The 20,964-nt window shown below is 42.5% G+C and overlaps 1 protein-coding gene across 2 annotated transcripts in view; it reads left to right on the top strand.

The window, feature by feature from the left end:
- Nucleotides 1-20,964, top strand: part of LOC142650788 (stimulated by retinoic acid gene 6 protein-like) — a 77,119-nt gene that overhangs the window by 39,367 nt on the left and 16,788 nt on the right. For both annotated transcript variants that reach the window (XM_075825640.1, XM_075825639.1), the window contains exons 7-12: nucleotides 596-724; nucleotides 906-973; nucleotides 4,865-4,973; nucleotides 15,412-15,562; nucleotides 16,184-16,259; nucleotides 18,117-18,198. In XM_075825640.1, the coding sequence (XP_075681755.1) occupies nucleotides 596-724; nucleotides 906-973; nucleotides 4,865-4,973; nucleotides 15,412-15,562; nucleotides 16,184-16,259; nucleotides 18,117-18,198 (615 nt within the window). The remainder of the gene's footprint in view (nucleotides 1-595; nucleotides 725-905; nucleotides 974-4,864; nucleotides 4,974-15,411; nucleotides 15,563-16,183; nucleotides 16,260-18,116; nucleotides 18,199-20,964) is intronic.

Below are 20,964 nucleotides of genomic sequence, written 5' to 3'. Positions count from 1 at the left end.
TTTCTGCTTAGAACATATGTATTAGGGCTTATTCAGACGAACGTATAATACGTCCGTGCTACTCGCGTGATTTTTCACGCGCGTCGCACGGACCTGTGTTAGTCAATGGGGCCGTTCAGACAGTCCGTCATTTTCAAGCAGCGTATGTCCGCTGCATAAAACTCACGACATGTCCTATATTTGTGCGTTTCTAACGCATCACCCACCCATTGAAGTCAATGGGTGCGTGAAACTCACGCACGCCACACGGAAGCACTTCCGGGTGCCGCGCGTGATGCGCGCTACAGTAGTCAAAACTATGAATGAAAACAGAAAAGCACCACGTGCTTTTCTGTTTGCAAACATAAAAACAGAGTGTCATCATGATGCCAGCTGCGCGAAAATCACGCAGCCGCGCACCATATGCTGATGCCACACGGACCTTTTGCGCGCGCAAAAAACGGACACGCTTGTGTGAATCCGGCCTTAATTATACACATGTTTGTGTAGGTATGGTCAATATCTATGAGTTTTATGGCTGCTATATACTATGTATGATATAATTACTATGATTGATCTTTCATTTATATCTTCTTTGTTTTTGTTTTTTTTACAGACCATCGGTTATTTTGAAAGCGTTATTTTTGAATGGCCATCGCTGTTGTGTTTAGTCTTCCTGATGGGGCGTTTTGTTCATATATTTATAAAATACATCAGAATTTACATGGGAGCTGACATTCGAAATGTAAGCATTAACTGACTCTCAGTAGCAAATTCCCCCAATTCTTCCATTTCAGAGATTAACTAATAATAAAAGTTTATTTCCTCTCGATAATGATGTAGCCAATAATATTATTTGATTAATGTGCCAGATACATTTTTGTCTTAGAGTATACAAAGCTTCATATTTGAATATGTGTTATTAGGAAGAAAAATGTTTCCTACCAATACATCAAGCTGAGCATGTCAAGAGACTCCTTCGAAAACATGTACAGTAAGTTTCATTTATTAACATGTACTGCATAAGGTATACATTTTTTATTATAATTATTGTTATTTAAAAACAGGATACTAAATATATAAATTAATAAATAAATCATTTATACATTGATGATTATATTTTTCAAACTGAGAAAGTCATAAAAAGTTACTTGATTTGACCCTCATGCTATACAAGTATAACCCATCCAACTCTAGCAGTGTATTTATTTTACATATCTTTATTTAATTCCAGAACTACATATATTTTATCGCAATGTTTCCCCTTGCTGTTTTAGGGAGTGCTCTGATTTTACCGCGTTCGTAACAACCCAAACTATAAAATTATAATATTATTTTTCCCGCACGATGAACACCACAAAAAAACAATGCTAGAATCACTATTTTTTGGTCACTACCCCTCTCAAAATATACAATGAAAAGTGATCAAAAAGTTGCATGTATGCCAAAATAGTACCAATAAAAACTACAACCCGTCACGAAAAAAACAAGCCATTACACAGCTTTTTTGACTGAAAAATAAAAAGCTTATGGCTCTCAGAATATGGTGACACAAAAAAATAATTTTATAAATAAGTAATTTTATTGCGCAAGCGCTGCAAAACATTAAAAAAAAACTATATACATATGGTATCGCCGTAATCGCACCGACCTGCAGAATAACGTAAAATGGTCATTTATAGCCTAGGGTGAACGCCGTAAAAAAACAATGATAAAAAACATTGTCAGAATTGATAGTTTTTGGTCACCTTGCTTGCCAAAAAATGGAATAAAAAGTGATCAAAAAAATTGCATGTACCCCAAAATGGTACCAATGAAAATTCAGATTGTCCTGCAACAAATAAGCCCTCACACGGCTCCGGTGGAGAAAAAATAAAGACGTTCTGGCTCTCAGAATATGGGGATGCAAAATCTGTAGTGTTCCAAAAGCGACACTGGCCACATAGCTGCGGATTATTATTTATTTACCCCATTATTATAACCTCTTATTATGCCCTGATGTTCTCCGCACAGTTTACATATGCCTCCACATTATAAACTGGCGTTTTGCTGGCATTTCAAACAGAACTAGTACCAAGCTAAATCTGCACTCCAAAAGCCAAATGGCGCTCCCTCCCTTCTGAACCCTACAGCGTGCCCAAACAGCAGTTTACGTCCACAGATATGGCATCGCCATATCCGGGAGAACTCGGTTAATGTTTTATGAGGTATTTGTCTTCAGTGGCACAAACTGGGCATAACATATAGTGCACTAAAATGGCAGATCAGTGGAAAAATTTTAATTTTCACTCTGCACCATCCGCTGCGCATTAACCCCTTTGCAGACCAAGACTTAATAGCATGTCGTTGTGCGGGGGGTTATATATGGAGCGAGCTCACGCACGCTCATATGCTGCGGGTGTCAGCTGTATATTACATTTGACGCCCAGGACTAACGGACAGGAACAGCGATCGCGCGGTTACAGGAGCCTGTAAAAATGACACTTCACTGCAGTACATTAGTATTGCAGTGTATTGTACCAGCTATCTACTGATTGCCAGTTCAAGTCCCCTAGGGGGACTAATAAAATGTGTAAAAACCAAAAGTAAATTATTATTAGTGAAAAAAATTTAATAAATATTTAAAGTCCAAAAAAAAGCCCTCATACCACTCTATTGACAGAAAAATAAAAAAGTTATGGCTCTTGGAAAGCGGGGAGGGAAAAAGAAAAAAGAAAAAAGGGATCAGTCCGGAAAGGGTTAATTACTTTCTAATGAAAAAACATTTCTGACCACTTTGGGGTATTGCCGTACTCAGGAGAAATTGCTTTACAAACGTTGGTGTGCTTTTTGCTCCTTTATGAAATTGATAATATTCATCATTTTAGTGGAAATAATGTTGATGTTCATTTCCACGGCCTAATTAGAATAAATTCTGCAAAAGACCTGTGGGGTCTAAATGCTCATTATACCCCTAGATAGATTCCTTAAGTGGTGTAGTTTCCCAAATGGGTCACTTTTGTGTGGTTTCCACTGTTTTGGTCTCTCAGGGGCTTTGCAAGTTCTACATGGCACCCGAAAACTATTTCAGCTAAATTTGAGCTCCAAAAGCAAATAGCGCTCCTTCCCTTCTAAGCCCCGCTGTGGGTCCAAACAGCAGTTTATTACCACATATGACGTATTTACGTAAAATCGGGAGAAATTGTTTTACAGATGTTGGGGTGCTTTTTCTCCTTTATTCCTTGTAAAAATTTAAAACATTTACGTTTATTCAGACTAATTCCAATGAATTCAGCAAAACAACTGTGGAGTCAAAATGCTAACTTTACCACTAGAAAAATTCCTTGAGGGGTGTAGTTTCCAAAATGGGGTCACTTTTGGGGGGTTTCCACTGTTTTGGTCCCTCCAGTGCATTGCAAACGTGACACGGCACTGAAAACTATTCCAGCAAAATCAGAAATACAAAATACAAATGGTGCTCCTTCTCTTCTGAGCCCCGCTGTGGGTCCAAACAGCAGTTTATTACCATATATGGGGTATTGCTATAATCGGGAGAAATTGCTTTACATATGTTGGGGTGTTTTTTCTCCTTTATTCCTTGTGAAAAATTAAAAACATTTAAGTTTTTTAAGAAAAAAAAAGTAGATTTTCATCTTCACATGCGAATTTAAATAAATTTAGCAAATAAACTGTGGGTTCAAAATGCTAACTAAACCCCTAGATAAATTCCCTGAGGGGTGTAGTTTCCAAAATGGGGTCACTTTTTGGCGGTCTTTACTGTTTTGGCACCACAAGACCTCTTCAAACCTGACATTGTGCCTAAAATATATTCTAAAAAAAGGAGGCTCCAAAACCCACTAGGTGCTCTTTTGCTTCTTAGGCCTGTGTTTCAGTCCATTAGCACACAAGGGCCACATGTGGGATATTTTTAAAATCTACAGAATCTGGGCAATAAATATTGAGTGCATGTTCAAAACCTGATGCAAACATAAAGTAGACATATGGGCTATGTAAACTAGTAACTATCTTGTGTGGTATTACTATCTGTTTTACAAACAGATACATTTAAATTTAGAAAAATGATAATGTTTGCACATTTTCTCCAAATCTTGGATTTAATCGACCAAATTTTTCCACTGACATAAAGTACAATATGTCACGAGAAAACAATCTCAGAATCACTTGGATAGGTAAAAGCATTCCAAAGTTATTACCACATAAATTGACGTCAGATTTGAAAAATCGGCTTCGTCCTGAAGGGGTTAAAAAGCACAAACTGGTACAATATATTGCCATTGAAACTAAAATCTAAAGTCTACACTCTCATTTCAGGTTGTAAAATGTATTTTTAGAATGAATTTCAAGAAAATTGAAGACGTCACGTCTTATTTCAGGGAGCTTTATAATAATGTCTGGCAGCCTTGGGTAATCTATATAGGCGATTATGCCCTTCAGAGTGCCCTTTCCACAATTTTTATAATCTGTTGACTTTTCATTTTGGCCCTCCTGCTTCTTTTAATAACTTTCTGACCTGTCCCAAACATTGGTAACCCATACATGTTTATCCCACTGAAGATTTCCTCTCCCCCTACCACCCAGTTTCCCCCACATTGTATGGCCCCACTATGTTCTTCCTTTTTTTTTGTTATGTTTAATAATATAAGGCATTATCACGGCATTATGCAAAATGCACAAACATTTTGCGCTGCAGCTTGTACGTCATTATGGGGTATTGAGTGCAGAATGATGGGGAAAAGCTTGATTTTTCTTTATTATTTTAGCACAAGGCCTTAACATAAAATTTGAAAAAAAACTTAAAGGGTCTGAAGACTTTCCGAATGCATTGTATACTCTCTGATACATTCTAATAAATCTATTTGAAGCTAATACAGCATCTTTATTTCAGAGAACAGAAAAGCTGGTTTGAAAGGGAGATATATACATGGGACCCGTGTTTTAAGTTCCCCAGCCGGATGATTGGAACTACTGTCCTGTCATTGTTCTGCCTGTATATTGTAAGTCACAGAAAAATGCTAAAATTAGTTATCTGCTTCTTTTATGTTCAGGACTATGCTGCATGCATCTGTTATAATCTACTTAAACGGGTTATCAAGAAGTCAAATATTGATGGCCAATTCTCGACCCACACCCATATGTACACTGTTGTGTCTGTGTAAACAGAGAAGGGAGCGGCCTCACTAGAGCTTCGGGCCCCTTCATTCTGTGGTAGTTACAGCAGAGCAAAGCGTAATCCCGCGAGATTACGCTGTAAATGACAGGTTACAGCGAGATTACGCTTTGCTCTGCTGTAACTACCACAGAAACAGTAACGAAGTGCAGAGATTGTGAATAGACATCCCGTGGAATGTCTATTCACTGTCTAAACACTTCAGTATCGTTAATGTGTTCGTATAAGACAGCACATAGCGATCTAAAAGGATCCCTATGCGCTGCCTAAATGAATGGAGAGGAGTGCATGACGCTGATTGGTCAGCGTCATACACTCCCCTGTACAACGCCCACTTGGGCATTAAGCAACTCATTAGCATAAATCTAAAATGGCTAATAAAGTGGTAAAAAGAGATCGTTTTTTTTAAATAAAAAGCACTGCACTGGCTTTCTATGAATTTGTGGGTCAAATTTGGGCGCATACACGGGACAACAGCTGAAGTTTTTATTAATGTATTTTGGTAGCAGTTTTATTTTTATAAAAAAGGCACAATCCCGGGGGAAAATTTTGGACATCCCCTTTAAAGAATGACTAAACAAGTACAAAGCTTATAAAATTGTAATGAAATAGTTATAAAAAAAAATCCAGCTAATATCGTTCACACATACACCGTGTTCCAAATTATTATGCACATTTTATTTAAGTGTCATAAACATTTAATTATTAGTTTTTCAATGAAACTCATGTATGGTATTGTGTCTTAGGGCTCTTTGGATCTTTGTAATCAATCTCAGACACCTGTGATAATTAGTTTGCCAGGTGTGCCCAATCAAAGGAAAACGACTTAAAGGGAAAAAAAATTTTTTTTTTGTTAAACAGTTAGTAAATACATGATTACACATTGTTCTAATTTTTTTCATTTTTTCAACAGGTCAAGAAATATTATAAATTAGATTCTAATTTATAACATTTCCCTGTGCTGGTCACTAGAAGAAGCAATTCCAAAAATTGCAGAATTGGCATGTGGTAAAGCAATCACATTGCTTTATGCTGCAAAATTTGAGAAGACACACTCGCTCTAGCTGCCTCAAACAATCCTCCCTCCTTTATCCTGGCTAGTGCCAGGAGAAAGGAGGGGATTGCATGTTCAAACCTCCTACACTGTGTGCCGCCATTTTTTGAGCGAATACACAGTGTAGTAGGCTTACATACAGTGGTAATCACACACTAAAACACGTACATACACAGACATACCTTACCTGCTCCTGCCGCCGCCGCTCCCTCCGCTCGCTTCTGAACACATGTCCGGAAGCCGCCATCTTACTGTCCGGCCGCGGCTTCCGGTCCACAAGAAAATGGCGCCGGATGTCGCTCGGCCGAAGACCTTCCATTTGGACTGTGTGGGAGCGGTGCATGAAAAAAAAAATGGTAGCCCCCATAGTGAAGTAAAAGTTAGAAAAAAAAAAAGTCAAACACAAAACACACAAATAAATAAAATTTCTTTTAATAAAACACTAAAAGCAAATGGATATAAAAATTTTTTTATTCGCGACACCCGTCCTTTAAGAAGGACGTTCCACATTATTAAGCAGGCCACAGGTTAAAAGCAATATGGGAAAGAAAAAGGATCTCTCTGCTGCTGAAAAGCGTGAAATTGTCCAAGGTATTGCACTAGGTATGAAAACATTGGATATTTCAACAAAACCTAAGCGTGATCATCGTACTGTGAAAATATTTGTGGCTGATTCAGAGCACAGACGGGTTCGTTCAGATAAAGGCATAATGAGGAAGGTTTCTGCCAGACAAATTAATAGGATTAGGAGAACAGCTGCTAAGATGCCATTGCAAAGCAGCAAACAGGTATTTGAAGCCGCTGGTGCCTCTGGAATCCCGCGAACCTCAAGGTGTAGGATCCTCCAGAGGTTTGCAAGTGTGCATAAAGCTATTATTCGGCCACCCCTAAACAATGCTCACAAGCAGAAACGGTTGTAGTGGGCTCAGAAATACATGAAGACCAATTTTCAAACCGCGTTGTTTACTGATGAGTGCCGTGCAACCCTGGATGGTCCAGATGGATGGAGTAGTGTATGGTTGGTGAATGGCCACCATGTCCCAACAAGGCTGCGAAGTCAGCAAGGAGGTGGCGGAGTCATGTTTTGGGCTGGAATCATGGGGAGAGAGCTGGTAGGCCCCTTTAGGGTCCCTGATGGTGTGAAAATGACCTCTGCAAAGTACGTGGAGTTTATGACTGACCACTTTCTTCCGTGGTACAAAAAGAACCGTGCCTTCCGTAGCAAACTTATCTCATGCATGACAATGCACCATCTCATGCTGCAAAGAATACCTCTGTGTCATTTTTCTGCTATGAGCATAAAAAAGGAGAGAAACTCATGGTGTGGCCCCCATGTTCCCCTGACCTCAACCCTATTGAGAACCTTTGGAGCATCCTCAAGCAAAATATCTATGAGGGTGGGAGGCAGTTCACATCAAAACAGAAGCTCTGGGAGGCTATTCTGACATCCTGCAAAGATATTCAAGCAGAAACTGTCCAAATACTCACAAATTCAATGGATGCAAGAATTGTGAAGGTGATATCAAAGAAGGGGTCCTATTTTAACATGTAACTTGGCCCGTTACGTTTTTTTTTATTGAAAGAGCTTTTCATTTCTGTAAATATGACCTCCTGATGCTGCAAATTCAACAAATTACCATTTTAGTTCTCTTTACAACCTTTAAAATGTTTTCATCTCTGTTGTGCATAATAATTTGAAACAGTGCATTTTGAGTTTTTTACTTCTAAAAAAAAAATCTTATCATTAGATTTGTTCAATAAAATTCGCATTATACTCCAACGGTTGATGGCTTGAAGACTCTCATTTGCATCGACTATTTAGGAAAATCGGCGAAAAATAACATTTGCATAATAATAATTTGGAACGCGGTGTATATAAAATGTATCTAATTATCAGACCTGAAGTTATGTATAGAGAATATACGGCACTCCAGACAGAACTGGTGCTCGAGTAGGACTCCACTCCGTAATAACATTAACCCCTTCCCGCCGCTAACATGTAGATTCCCGTACTAGCTGCATATGCCCTGTGCATCCTGTGTTTGTGCTAGCATAGAGCTGAGCTAGCACTCTGACACTGGCACTTTCAGTGTCCCTGGCACCCCAGCAACCTGCTCACTGATAGCCGAACCAATTGGTTCGGTTTCGGAGCATGTGATTACCATGATTAACGAATTATGATGATCTCTGAAAAGTTTGTTTGTAAAACAAAACTTTTCACGCTTGTCCTCTCTTCTTGGCCTCCTTCCCCCTGTCACAGGTGTTCCAGAGAGAAGGAGACTGAGCGAACGGCAGTAGAAGAGTGAAAAAAAAAAACTGTTACACAATGAACATTGCAGACAAATTGTGTGTGTGTATGTATATATATATATATATATATATACACACACACACACACACACACTGTATATATATATATATATATATATATATATATACACACATACATATACACACACACACAAACAATTACAAAGTATATGTAACGTCCACAGCTGCGGACCGTCGTGCTTACCTGCCCCCGGACGGCCGCGGCCATGGACGAGTGCAAGGTGGCATCTCCATCCTGAGAGATGCCGACACTCACTTCCAGCTTCTCTGCACTAGTTCCCATAGAGTGTGCGCGCTCGCACCCAGCCCTAAAGGGCCAGTGCACACACATGAGGAAAATCTGTAATTAGCCCATCATCACCCTGGACTATAAAAAGAGCTCTGCCCTTTCATTCATTGCCTCAGCGTTGTTGTGTTTACCCATGTTAGCCTTAGCAAATGGTCCCTTAGTGTTCTCCTGTTCCCGTTGTTACCGTGCCATATTTGTTCCTGTGCTTTAACCTGTTGGAGTTGTGTTGTGCCACCGGTCACGCCTGCTGATATACACCACATTTGGTGTCTACAAGTTCATCTGTGCCGAGCCTTCATTACGGTCTGGACTATTAAAAGGTAATTTTGTACTAGGACTGTTTGGCCAGCTGCTACTCCGCTACGGAGGTGCGGCCAAGTGGGTCCACATACCCACGAATCGTGGGTCAGGCCATGGACCCCGCTGGTCAACCCAAGACTATGATGATGTCACAAGCCATGCAGGCAGACCTGCGAGAGCTTCGGTCACGACAAGACCAACTCCTCCTGGCAGTGAACTCCATTGCACAGCCACTGGATGCGCAAGCTGCAGTCATCACAGCACCTGTTCCTCCAGCTGTTCCTCCTACTACACCTCCTGTCAGTATCTGTATGGACTCTCGATTCTCGCTGCCACTACCTCCTCGCTACGACAGAGACGCGAGTACCTTCAGGGGATTTCTGAACCAGTGCCAGATCCACTGTAGTCTACATGCCAGAGTATTCTCCACCTATGGAGCAAGGATCACTTTCATCATCTCGCTCTTTAGGGTATGTTCACACGGCCTATTTACGGACGTATTTCGGGCGTTTTTGCCCCGAATTACGTCTGAAAATAGCGCCTCAATAGCGCTGACAAACATCTGCCCATTGAAAGCAATGGGCAGACGTTTGTCTGTTCACACGAGGCGTATATTTACGCGCCGCTGTCAAATGACGGCGCGTAAATAGACGCCCGCGTCAAAGAAGTGACCTGTCACTTCTTTGGCCGTAATTGGAGCCGTTATTCATTGACTCCAATGAATAGCAGCGCTAATTACGGCCGTAATGGACGCGGCGTTCAAGCGCCTGCACATGCCGGTACGGCTGAAATTACGGGGATGTTTTCAGGCTGAAACATCCCCGTAATTTCAGCCGTTACGGACGCCCTCGTGTGAACATACCCTTACTGGCAAGGCCCTAGCGTGGGCGAATCTTCTCTGGGAACGCCAGGGACCAGAGACCCGTGACTTCCAGTGTTTCCTACGGACTTTTCGCACGGTATTTGAGGAAACTTGACGAGTTTTGTCAGCAGCTGCATCTCTGCTGATGCTTCGCCAGGGAGACATCTCCATGGGCGAGTAGGCCATTCAGTTCTGCACCCTAGCGGCAGAGCTGTGCTGGAATAACGAGGCCTTGGTGGCTACATTCTGGCAAGGCTTGTAATCCAAGATTAAAGATGAACTTGCTGCTCGTGATCTGCCACCTACCCTGGATGACCTCATTCTGCTTGCTACCCGGATTGACATGAGGATCTGGGAGCGAACCCAAGAGGTTCGTTGGGAGAGAAGATTTCCCAGGCTGGCGCATACTTTCCAGCAATCCCTGTCGTCCTCACCAGTTGTTCCACCAGAGGAGCCTATGCAAGTAGATCGGCTGCAATTGTCAGCCCAGGAGAAACGACGCAGACGCACTTCGGAACTTTGTCTGTATTGCGCCCTCAGAGGTCATGTTGTGCATTTGTGCCCTCAGAAGCCAAAAAACTCCAGTACCTAGGATTGATTGGAGAGACACTAGGTAAAACGGGGCTAAACAAAAGATTCTCTGTTCGGCAAGAAGACACACCGGGTCTCTGCCTATCTGGACTCTGGGTCCGCGGAAAACTTCATCCAAAAAGACCTAGTGGATCATCTCCAGTTGCCCACAGTTCCTCTGGAGACGTGTTTGGCTGCTGCCTCTGTGAATGGACTGCCTCTGCCCGATCCGATTGTATCTGAGACCAAGCCGCTGAAGCTCCAAGTTGGAGCCCTTCATTCGGAACGAACTTCGTTTCTTGTTTTGCCCAAAGCAGTCAATCCTGTTCTGCTAGGTCTGCCTTGGCTTCGACTACATGCCCCAGTCCTGGACTGGAAATCGAGAGGTTCTCCAATGGGGCTTCAAATGTCTCAATCGCTGTCTGTTGCAGATCCATCCTGTCCAGCCTCCTCTGCATCAGTCATTGGCATGATTACCCCCTCATTTTGCTCAGTTTGTGGATGTCTTCAGCAAGAGGGAGGCTGTGACGCTGCCACCACACCGTGCTTATGACTGCCCCATTGAATGGATTCCAAATGCGTCCCTTCCCCGTGGACGGGTATACCCTCTCTTCTTGCCAGAGACTCAGTCCATGTCGGCCTATATCAAGGAGAATCTGGAGAGGGGTTTCATACAAAAATCCCCCTCCCCGGCCGGGGCCGGGTTCCTCTGTGTCAAGAAAAAAAGACGGATCTCTTCGGCCTTTCATCAACTACCGTGGTCTCAATCACATCACGGTCAAGAACAAATATCTGTTGCCACTAATTTCCGAACTATTTGACCGCATACGAGGAGCCAAGATTTTTTCTAAAACTAGACCTGCGTGGGGCTTACAACTTGATCCGGATTCGCCGGGTTGACGAATGGAAGACGCCATTCAAGACTCGAGACGGGCACTATGAATACTTGGTAATGCCCTTCGGTCTGTATAACGCTCCCGCGATCTTCAAAGAATTCGTCAATGATATCTTCCAAGAACTCCTCTATGTCTGTGTTGTGGTCTATCTTGATGATCTTTCGATTTTCTCTCCAGATCAGACGATGCATCGGAGGCATGTCCGTCAAGTTCTGCTGCGATTAAGGGAGAATCGTATGTATGCAAAGCTGGAGAAATGACTGTTTGAGAAGAACTCTCTACCCTTCCTGGGCTACATCATCTCGGATCACGGCCTCAAGATGGATCCTGAGAAAGTAAAGTCCATCCTGGAATGGCCACGCCCTCAAGGCCTGATGCCCAACAGCATTTCTTTGGGATTCGCCAACATCTACCATCAGTTTATCCCAAACTTCTTTTCACTGATGGCTCCCATCTCTACTCTCACCAAGAAAGGTATGAACGCCAAGGTGTACCCCAGAGGCAGAATCTGCATTCAATAGCATTAAGAGGGCCTTCAAGTCAGCGTCAACCCTCCATCATCCTGACATGTCTCGACAGTTTTCGTTGCAGGTGGACGCCTCCTCTGTTGGTGCAGATGCACTTCTGTTCCAGAGAGGTTCCAAAGGGAGGGCAGTGGTCTGTGGTTATTACTCTAGACTTTTTTCTCCCGCAGAGTGCAATTACTCTATTGGGGATCGGGAGTTGCTGGCCACCAAATTGGGTCTGGAGGAGTGGAGACATGTACTAGAGGGCGCAGCTCATCCCATCCTGATATATACCGACCACAAGAATCTCGCCTACCTCCAGTTGGCCCAGCGGCTGAACCCCCGTCAAGCCAGGTGGTCGCGGTTCTTTGAACGGTTCCAGTTTGAGCTCCACTACCGGCCCGCGGACAAAAATGTGAGGGCTGATGCCCTGTTCAGGTAATTTGAAACAGAGGACACCGTGGAGGCTCCGCAAAGTATCATTGACCCATCCTGTATTATTTCTGCGAATCCTCTGCAAGTTAGTGACAGCCCTCCAGGGAGAACTTTTGTGCGGTTGGCAGACAGGAGGAGAATCCTTCGCTGAGGGCACAGCTCCAAACTGGCTGGGCACGCGGGTGCTAGTAAAACCCGAGATCTGATTGCCCACCATTTCTGGTGGCTCACACTGCCCAAAGATATTGTGGACTTTGTTGGAAGCACACACAGTACAGAATGAGACAAAGTTGCTCACTCCAAGCCTGCCGGTCTGCTCCAACCTCTGCCTTTGCCCAATGCTCCCTAGCAGCATATAGCAATGGACTTTGTCACCGACCTTCCTTCCTCTGCAGGATGCAATACGGTCTGGGTGGTGGTGGACCGGTTCTCGAAGATGGCTCATTTTATCCCGCTCACTGGCCTTCCTTCTGCTCTCGACTGGCGAATCTCTTCATTCAGCACATGTTCCGTTTGCATGGCTTGCCTCTTCATATTGTGTCTGATCGGGGGGTTCAGTTCACCTCGAAATTATGGAGAGCCCTCTGTAAACTTCTAGACATGAAGTTGGACTTTTCTTCAGCCTATCATCCCCAGTCTAATGGCCAAGTCGAGAGGATTAACCAAATCATGGAGAATTATCTTCGCCACTTCATCTCCATGCAGAATGATGACTGGGTACAGCTTCTTCCATGGGCCAAGTTCTCGTACAACAACCACAAAAGTGAGTACACTGTTTCTACACCTTTGTCATTGTCTACTGCCAACATCCACGAATTCCTCATCCTATTCCGACTACGTCCCGGGTACCCGCAGCTGACTTTGCATTTGGAGATTTTCTACAGGTCTGGCAGCAAACCTGGTCCTTTATTCTGCAGGCAGTCGATCACATGAAGTGAAAAGCAGATGCTAAGAGAAAAGAGAGCCACCTCTGTATCTTCCAGGTACTAAAGTCTGGCTATCCTCAAGGAATATCCGACTAAAGGGTGCCGTCATACAAGTTTGCTCCCAGGTTCCTCGGACCCTTTGAGATCCTACAGCAAATCTACCCGGTCTCTTACCAGCTTCGGCTGCCTCCTACCCCCAGGATCCCCAACTCCTTTCATGCGTCCCTCCTGAAGCTTGTGGTCCTGAACCGCTACACAGAAACGCCTAGCCCTGCAGTTGCTCCCAGCATTTTTTCCGATGTATTCGAGGTTAAGGAGATCCTGGACTTCAAAAAAGTAGGAGGAAGAACGTTTTATTTGGTGTATTGGAAGGGGTTTGCTCCAGAGGAGAGATCCTGGGAGCCAGAAGAGAACCTCAATGCTTCTGCCCTCATTAAAAAGTTCCTCTCTCACGCTGGTCCCAAGAAGAGGGGGCATAAGGGGGGGGATACTGTAAGGCTGGATTCACACGAGCATGTTCGGTCAGTAAAGGACGGAACGTAATTCGACCGCAAGTCCCGGACCGAACACACTGCAGGGAGCCGGGCTCCTAGCATCATAGTTATGTACGACGCTAGGAGTCCCTGCCTCGCTACGGGACAACTGTCCCGTACTGTAATCATGTTTTCAGTACGGGACAGTAGTTCCATGGAGAGGCAGGGACTCCTAGCGTCGTACATAACTATGATGCTAGGAGCCCGGCTCCCTGCAGTGTGTTCGGTCCGGGACTTGCGGCCGAAATACGTTCCATCCCTTACGGACCGAACATGCTCGTGTGAATCCAGCCTTAAGTCTACAGCCACGGACAGTCGTGCTTACCTGCCCCCCCCCCCCACGGCCATGGACAAGCGAGTGCCGGGTGGCATCTCCCTCCTGAGAGACGCAGGCACTCACTTCCACATCGCTGCACTAGTTCCCGTAAGGTGCTCGCGCCCAGCCTCAAAGGGCCAGTGCACAGACATGAGTAAAATCTGTAATTAGTCCATGATCACCCTGCCCTTTCATTCATTGCCTGAGCGTTGTTGTGTTTACCCATGTTAGTGTTAGCAAATGGTCCCTTAGTGTTATCCGGTTCCCGTTATTCCCGTGCCCTGCTATCTGTATCTGTGCCTTAACCTGTTGGAGTCGTGTTATCCAAAGTAGTTAAAAAGTTATGCCTGTGTAAAAAAATATGTAGGCAATACTTTAAATTTAGGTCTGATCATGGAGGCATCGATGACCATTGGTCCTGAAAGGGTTTTTATAAAACTCAGTAAATCAATGGTTGAAAAACTCGAATTATTTATTTTGCAATCCACAGTATTTTATACATTTTTCGGTCTGGCAAGACCTTCATCAGATAATTCGGATAGCCTTGGTGCTGCTAGGTAAAATAAGAATATTTCTTGAGTAGCATATGCTTGCGTATGAGACAGTGTTTTCTCAACATCAGCTGCTGTGAAAGATGGCGTCATCTTTTACAGCAAATAATGTTGCATATGAGAGCTACTATTAGTTACACATACGTATGTAAATGTTTCTTGATGTTTTCTACTAACAGCATGTTTTAGATAAAGTAGTCATTTTTCTGGACTTGCTGTCACTGGAAATAATTTAGTTCAATTAATTATTTTGACAATTTCATAATTATATTTTTTAATCATGAACTTGTAATATTATTATTATTATTAAATGTTCATTGATTCATCCTCTGATCTTATGAAAAAATGTTGCATGTATTGTCTTACAGTACTACTGACTGTTAAAACATTGCAACATCATATGATTGGGTAGTGGATTTTTTCAGTATTAGGTTCACAAAGAGCCTCTTTCGGCAGCCCTGGCAAATTTGAAGTAGCACTTTTCTTACCATCAGAACTACGAACACCACGCCAGAAAACGACAGATCCCCTTGTAAGACAATTGGGTCCGTCTGGTGCAGGTGGTATCCGTCATGCAATGGATCCGGCAAAGCGTTGTGGCTTCCATTGTGGATAGAAGCCACAACACAAATGCGACCATAGCCGTATTCTTATGTAGAATTTTTTTTAATAATATTGTTATCCTTTCTTCAACAGTTTGTTTCTTTGGAATACAGTGCATACAGCAATATCGCAAGTTTGCTACACAGTTGGGAAGAACAGATGGAACAGGTAGCACCAGATGTATCATGGGAAATATACAATCATACAGTTGTTTCACTAAAGGAGTTCAATGAAGCATTACTTGGTAGGCAACTATTTAGTGATCTCTACAAACTAAAATTTCAAGATAACTCAAATAAAAAATTTTGATCGAAGTTTATCTACTGGGCATATGTTATTAAAATTATTCTGAATAAAAAAACGATTTTGTTTTGTTAACTGGTATGCCATACCAGTAAGTTCCCTGTAACTTCCATTGATCACTAGAATGAAGAAGCCACCACACTCCTCTGAATGTTGTGCCCCTTTGTCTCCAGATTTTGAGATCTCCTAGTCTGTCATTGCCAGTTGAAATGGGAGTGGGAGATTTCTGATAACACACTTGGAAATCCAAAGATTGAAAGCCAAGTTGTGTCAATAATGATGCCAGCCCCGGCAAAATTTTACAGTGCTGCAATCAGGTTCGATCATGGCACAGAAGGAGTTAACTGCCAGGATGTGAATTTTCTCCGATACTGACCATTGTGACCATGCCTGAGTGATCACATTGACATAATGAAAGGTCAAGTTGCCCAAACTACCTCAGGCCCCTTTGATATACTTTTATTTCAAAGTGCGGGTAAGGATTAAAAGGGGTGAACACATTTGCACATATGAAGATATATATATATAAACTATTTTGATTTGCTTGTTTAATATTTTTCAGGTTCTTGGTTTTTTACTACCTTCTTAGCAAGTGCAGTCACAGTATCCTATATTTTTCACATATTGGTCTGCTACAGGTAAGATGCTGCTGAATGTGCACTCCCATGATAAGACCAATGTTCACATTCTGTTGTGAAATATTAAAACCTAAAACATTATTAGATTCGTTTTTTTTACACATCATCAAGGTCAATTTGTGTTTTTTTGCCATGGTTTTCGCAAATTCTGCCCATGATCATGTGATGGACACACAGGTGCTGGGATCATTACAAGACAGAGCTCTGATACAAATACTGTAACGAGCCGTGCACCTTTGTGTTCATCACATGATAATGGACAGAATTTTATCCACTGGAAGTAAACAATGAATGTTCCAACATGCAAAGATCTTGAAAAATGTGAGGAATTAATACAGAAAGTATATTGGAAAATTGTATAACTTTAATTATACAAAAAAAATAACATTAATATGCTGAAACCGCTCAACCCCTTTAAATCTCCTCTCCATATCCTTTTCTTGCAATGTTAAATACTTTTGTGTAAAAAACAAACAATAGTATTATACGTATGATACTTTTATTGGTTAACCAGAAAAATTATGTTTGCAAGCTTTCAGAGCACACAGACTCCTTCAGGCAAGTTTACAAATGAAGGAACACATCCTTTTCTGAAATATTAGATAGTAAGCTCCCAAAAATAAAGTCCATTGAGTTATCAGAGTCTCCAGATGCCTACCACTAACAGTGGCCATTACGAAGCTCATAGGGGTGGTCACCAATCTGAAACTCAACATTTAAACAGCAAAATATACTATACAGGTTTTGAGAAAAGCTGGTTAACATATCATGTGGGCTATGCATTAGCTCTTGTTATCTTTGAAAATCCAGTAAGACTAAGGCCTCATGCACACGACCGTAGCCATGTGCACGGCTGTGATTTTCGGGTCGGCCGGCCGCGGAGTGTCACCCGCGAGGCTCCCACAAATTGCAGGCCGTGCACATGACCGCGTCCATTATTTTCTATGAGCCTGGACTAAGGAACACGGCCGTAATAAGACATGTCCGTTCTTTCTGCGGTCCAGGCTCCTGGGCCATGCACGGACCGTGAGAACTACGGTCATATGCATGGGATCATAGAAAATGAATGGGGCCGCAATTCTCCCGTGGATTTTCGGGGGAATTGCGGCCGCAAAAGCACGTTCATGTGCATGGGGCCTAAGAAAACTGGCATTCAGGGCAATTTATATTCTGCGGTTGACAGTTTTATAACCCCAGTGACAGACACAACCAAATGTATGGGTATATGCTTAGATCTGGCTGTATTTTCCTCTTATAAAATAAAAAAAAGAAAACATACCTCTCAAATAGTTGCCACGGGTATACTTGTTATTTTACAGACCCATTAACTGTACACATTACACATCCCAATTTTTTCTTAATTTATAGATCTGAAGTATTCATACGGCATAAAAACATGGTGGGAACATAGCCTAAAAGGTATCAGGGGGTCTGTCAGAAGGTCCCCTGATTTATTTGTTCTGTATACAGATCACTATTTTATGAATGAGAAATAAAAATGGGGTTCCGTCAGAACATCATTCTCCCATGAAAGGGCAATATGACCTTAACCTAGCCGCTGACCCAGCACAGAAATGGGACCTTCCTGGGATTGAAGGTTTATCTTTGGTCAAGTGCCAAGAAATTATACTCGATCCTAGACAGCCACTTCAATGGGTGTCTCTTATTACTCATCACATATAGCTCATATCTGAGACAACTGGGTCTAGTAGCCTAGGGGAGTAAGTTATTTAATTTGTACGGCCACTATACACACACCGATCGTTTTATATATATATATATATATATATATATATATATATATATATATATATATCGAATAGGTAATGTTGGTAACCTTTTGTTTTTTTTCTGTAGAAAACACATGAAGAGACTTTGGGTTGGAGAAAGAGGTTTCCTTCCTATAAAATTTCAAACCCCTTCTTCCTCTCAGTGTGTGGTAAGCTTGTTTAAATAGCACTGAATATTTTTTGATTTTTGAATGTTTACTTTAAATAAATGTTTTCCAACTAGTTAATTTAGTGTCTAAAATTATTCTTAGGGTATGTTCACATGCACTGTTTTCAGACGTAATTCGGGCGTTTTACACCTCGAATTACGCCTGAAAAAACGGCTCCATTACACCTGCAAACATCTGCCCATTGCATTCAATGGGTTTTACGATGTTCTGTTCCCACGAGGTGTTATTTTACGAGTCGCTGTCAAAAGACGGCGCGTAAAAAGACGCCCTCGAAAAAGATGTGCATGTCACTTCTTGGGACGTTTTTGGAGCCGTGTTTCATTGACTCCATTGAAAAACCGCTCCAATAACGTCCATAAAATACGCCGTGAAAAACAAGAAATGCTACAAAAACGTCTGAAAATCAGGAGCTGTTTTCGCCTGAAAACAGCTCCATATTTTCAGACGGATTTTGCTAAGCCGTGTGAACATACCCTTAGACAAAATTAAGTAACTGACTATACTAAGACCTCCATGCAGACCCAGCAAAAACCCTATGCATCATGCCAGAGAATTGCCAATGGTTCCAAAAAAGAATCCCAGATAAACATTGGATGTTTCAAAAAAGCATTTGGCAAACACTGCACCAACGCCATATCCAACATGGCAGCAGTGGTCACGTACACTAGTCATAGCTTTAATCTTCAGCCAGCATTTAACACCTAAGGCCCTTTTTTAGCTTGTAAATTCAGCTTGAGTATGGAGTGTTTGGAGGCCACAGGAGTATTTGGCTGTCAAATCTGCCAATGCTTTGTGACCTTATCTGCGGGAAAAACAGTAAGAATTGGTTATGAATAATAGAGTCAGGCTGTATTTTCTATAAGAACCGAACTTACCTTACAGTCGCACAGATATTAGACCAATGTTCTATGGTGGAACTTCTTGAAATCAGCAGGTCACCATGTAATACATATATATGCCAAGTTCTCAAGAATGAAAGCAGCATCCCTCTGCTCTGGCTGGTGGGGTGTAGGATTTAATTAATCTTTCAGCCAAGAATAGCTTTTCTATTCTAAAAGCACTCTCAACCACGTAAGTATATATACAGTGCATAAATCTATGTTTTTCAAGCCATATTTCTACCCTTACACAGAGGCGTAGCTAGGTTCTCCTGCACCCGGGGCAAAGATTCAGATTGGCCCCCCAAAATTATTTCCCGACATCTCCTTCCCCCTCGCCATGTTTGCTTTCACTACTAATCAATGAGGTGTCACACACAGCCCCTTGTAGATACTGCGACATACAGCCCCTCTCTTGTAGATAGTGCCACACACAGCCCGCTTCCCCCCTTGTAGATAGCGGCACACTCCACCCCTTGTAAATAGCGGCACACTCTTCCCTCCCCCCTTGTAAATAGCGCCACACTCCCCCTTTGTACTTAGTGCCACACTGTAAACAGAGCGGTGAGTGGTAGCCTACCGCTACCACTCTTTGCTATGCCTGTCGTGACTTACTGGAGGAGCCGAGGAGGTCATGCGGCACAAGCAGCGGTGGAATTCTTTCTGACTAGGGTCGGTGACAGCCAGGGCCCGCCTTAGGTTGGATGGCACCCTGTGCGGGACTCTCCATTGCCGCCCCCTACAAAAAACTAAAATTAACCACATATATAGAGACGCACATATTGGAACATATATACTGTACATACATAAAGACAGATATTTAGACATACAGGCAAATATACATACACACCTCTGGAATATATAAATACATACAGGTAAATATATAGACGTACAGACACATATACACACACACACACACACACACACACACACACGGGCAGATAAGTACACAGACGGGAACATATGCAAATACATAAAAGGCACATATATAGAAGCACAAAGAGACATTCACAAACAGACCCATATATACCCAGTACAGTTATAGTTGTAAATTTCACGTGCAGCCCTATGTAACACCACAGATAACGGAGTACAGATAATGTAGTAGATGTTACCTGCAGTCCTATGTAACACCGCTGATAACACAGTGATAACTCTGAGTACAAATAATGTAGTAGATGATAACTATACCCACAGACACATATAAACACACACACACACACACACACACACACTCACAGAGGCATATATATAAGGGCAGCAGAGTATATAGGGGTCAGCAGGGTATATAAGGAATAGCAGGGTATATAGGGGCAGCAGCGTGTATAAGGGGCAGCAGGGTATATGAAGGGCAGCATGTTATATAAGGGGCAGTAGGATATATAGCGGGCTATATAGGGGCATCAGGGTATATAGGGGGCAACAGGGTATATAGAGGCAGCACAGATAAATGCATTTTATCTGTTCTACTTTAATATTGAACACACACAAACACATGCAGAGACATATATATACACACACACACACACACACACACAAACATATACCCATACAAACACAGAGAAACATACTGTATAGACACTACACACACACAAACAGACACACACACAAACACACTCTGTAACATATACACCTATACACACAGAGAAACAAACTGTATACACAGAGACACCTACTGTATACACACACTACACACATACAAACACAGAGACACATACTGTATACACACACATATACAGACAGACACACTCACCATGTATCCTTGCTGACAGGATAACAGGTTTCTTGCAGGATGGGCCGTGGGCGGAGCTTCCTCCTCTGCTTCTCGACTGTTATTTACTCCGTGTGTGTGCAGAGCACAGAGTAG

Source organism: Rhinoderma darwinii, chromosome 1 (assembly GCF_050947455.1).
Source record: "Rhinoderma darwinii isolate aRhiDar2 chromosome 1, aRhiDar2.hap1, whole genome shotgun sequence".
In the NCBI taxonomy this organism is placed as follows: Eukaryota; Metazoa; Chordata; class Amphibia; order Anura; family Rhinodermatidae; genus Rhinoderma; species Rhinoderma darwinii.
Note: the sequence above shows the minus strand (reverse complement) of the source record. Positions and strands in the feature narration are given on the sequence as shown.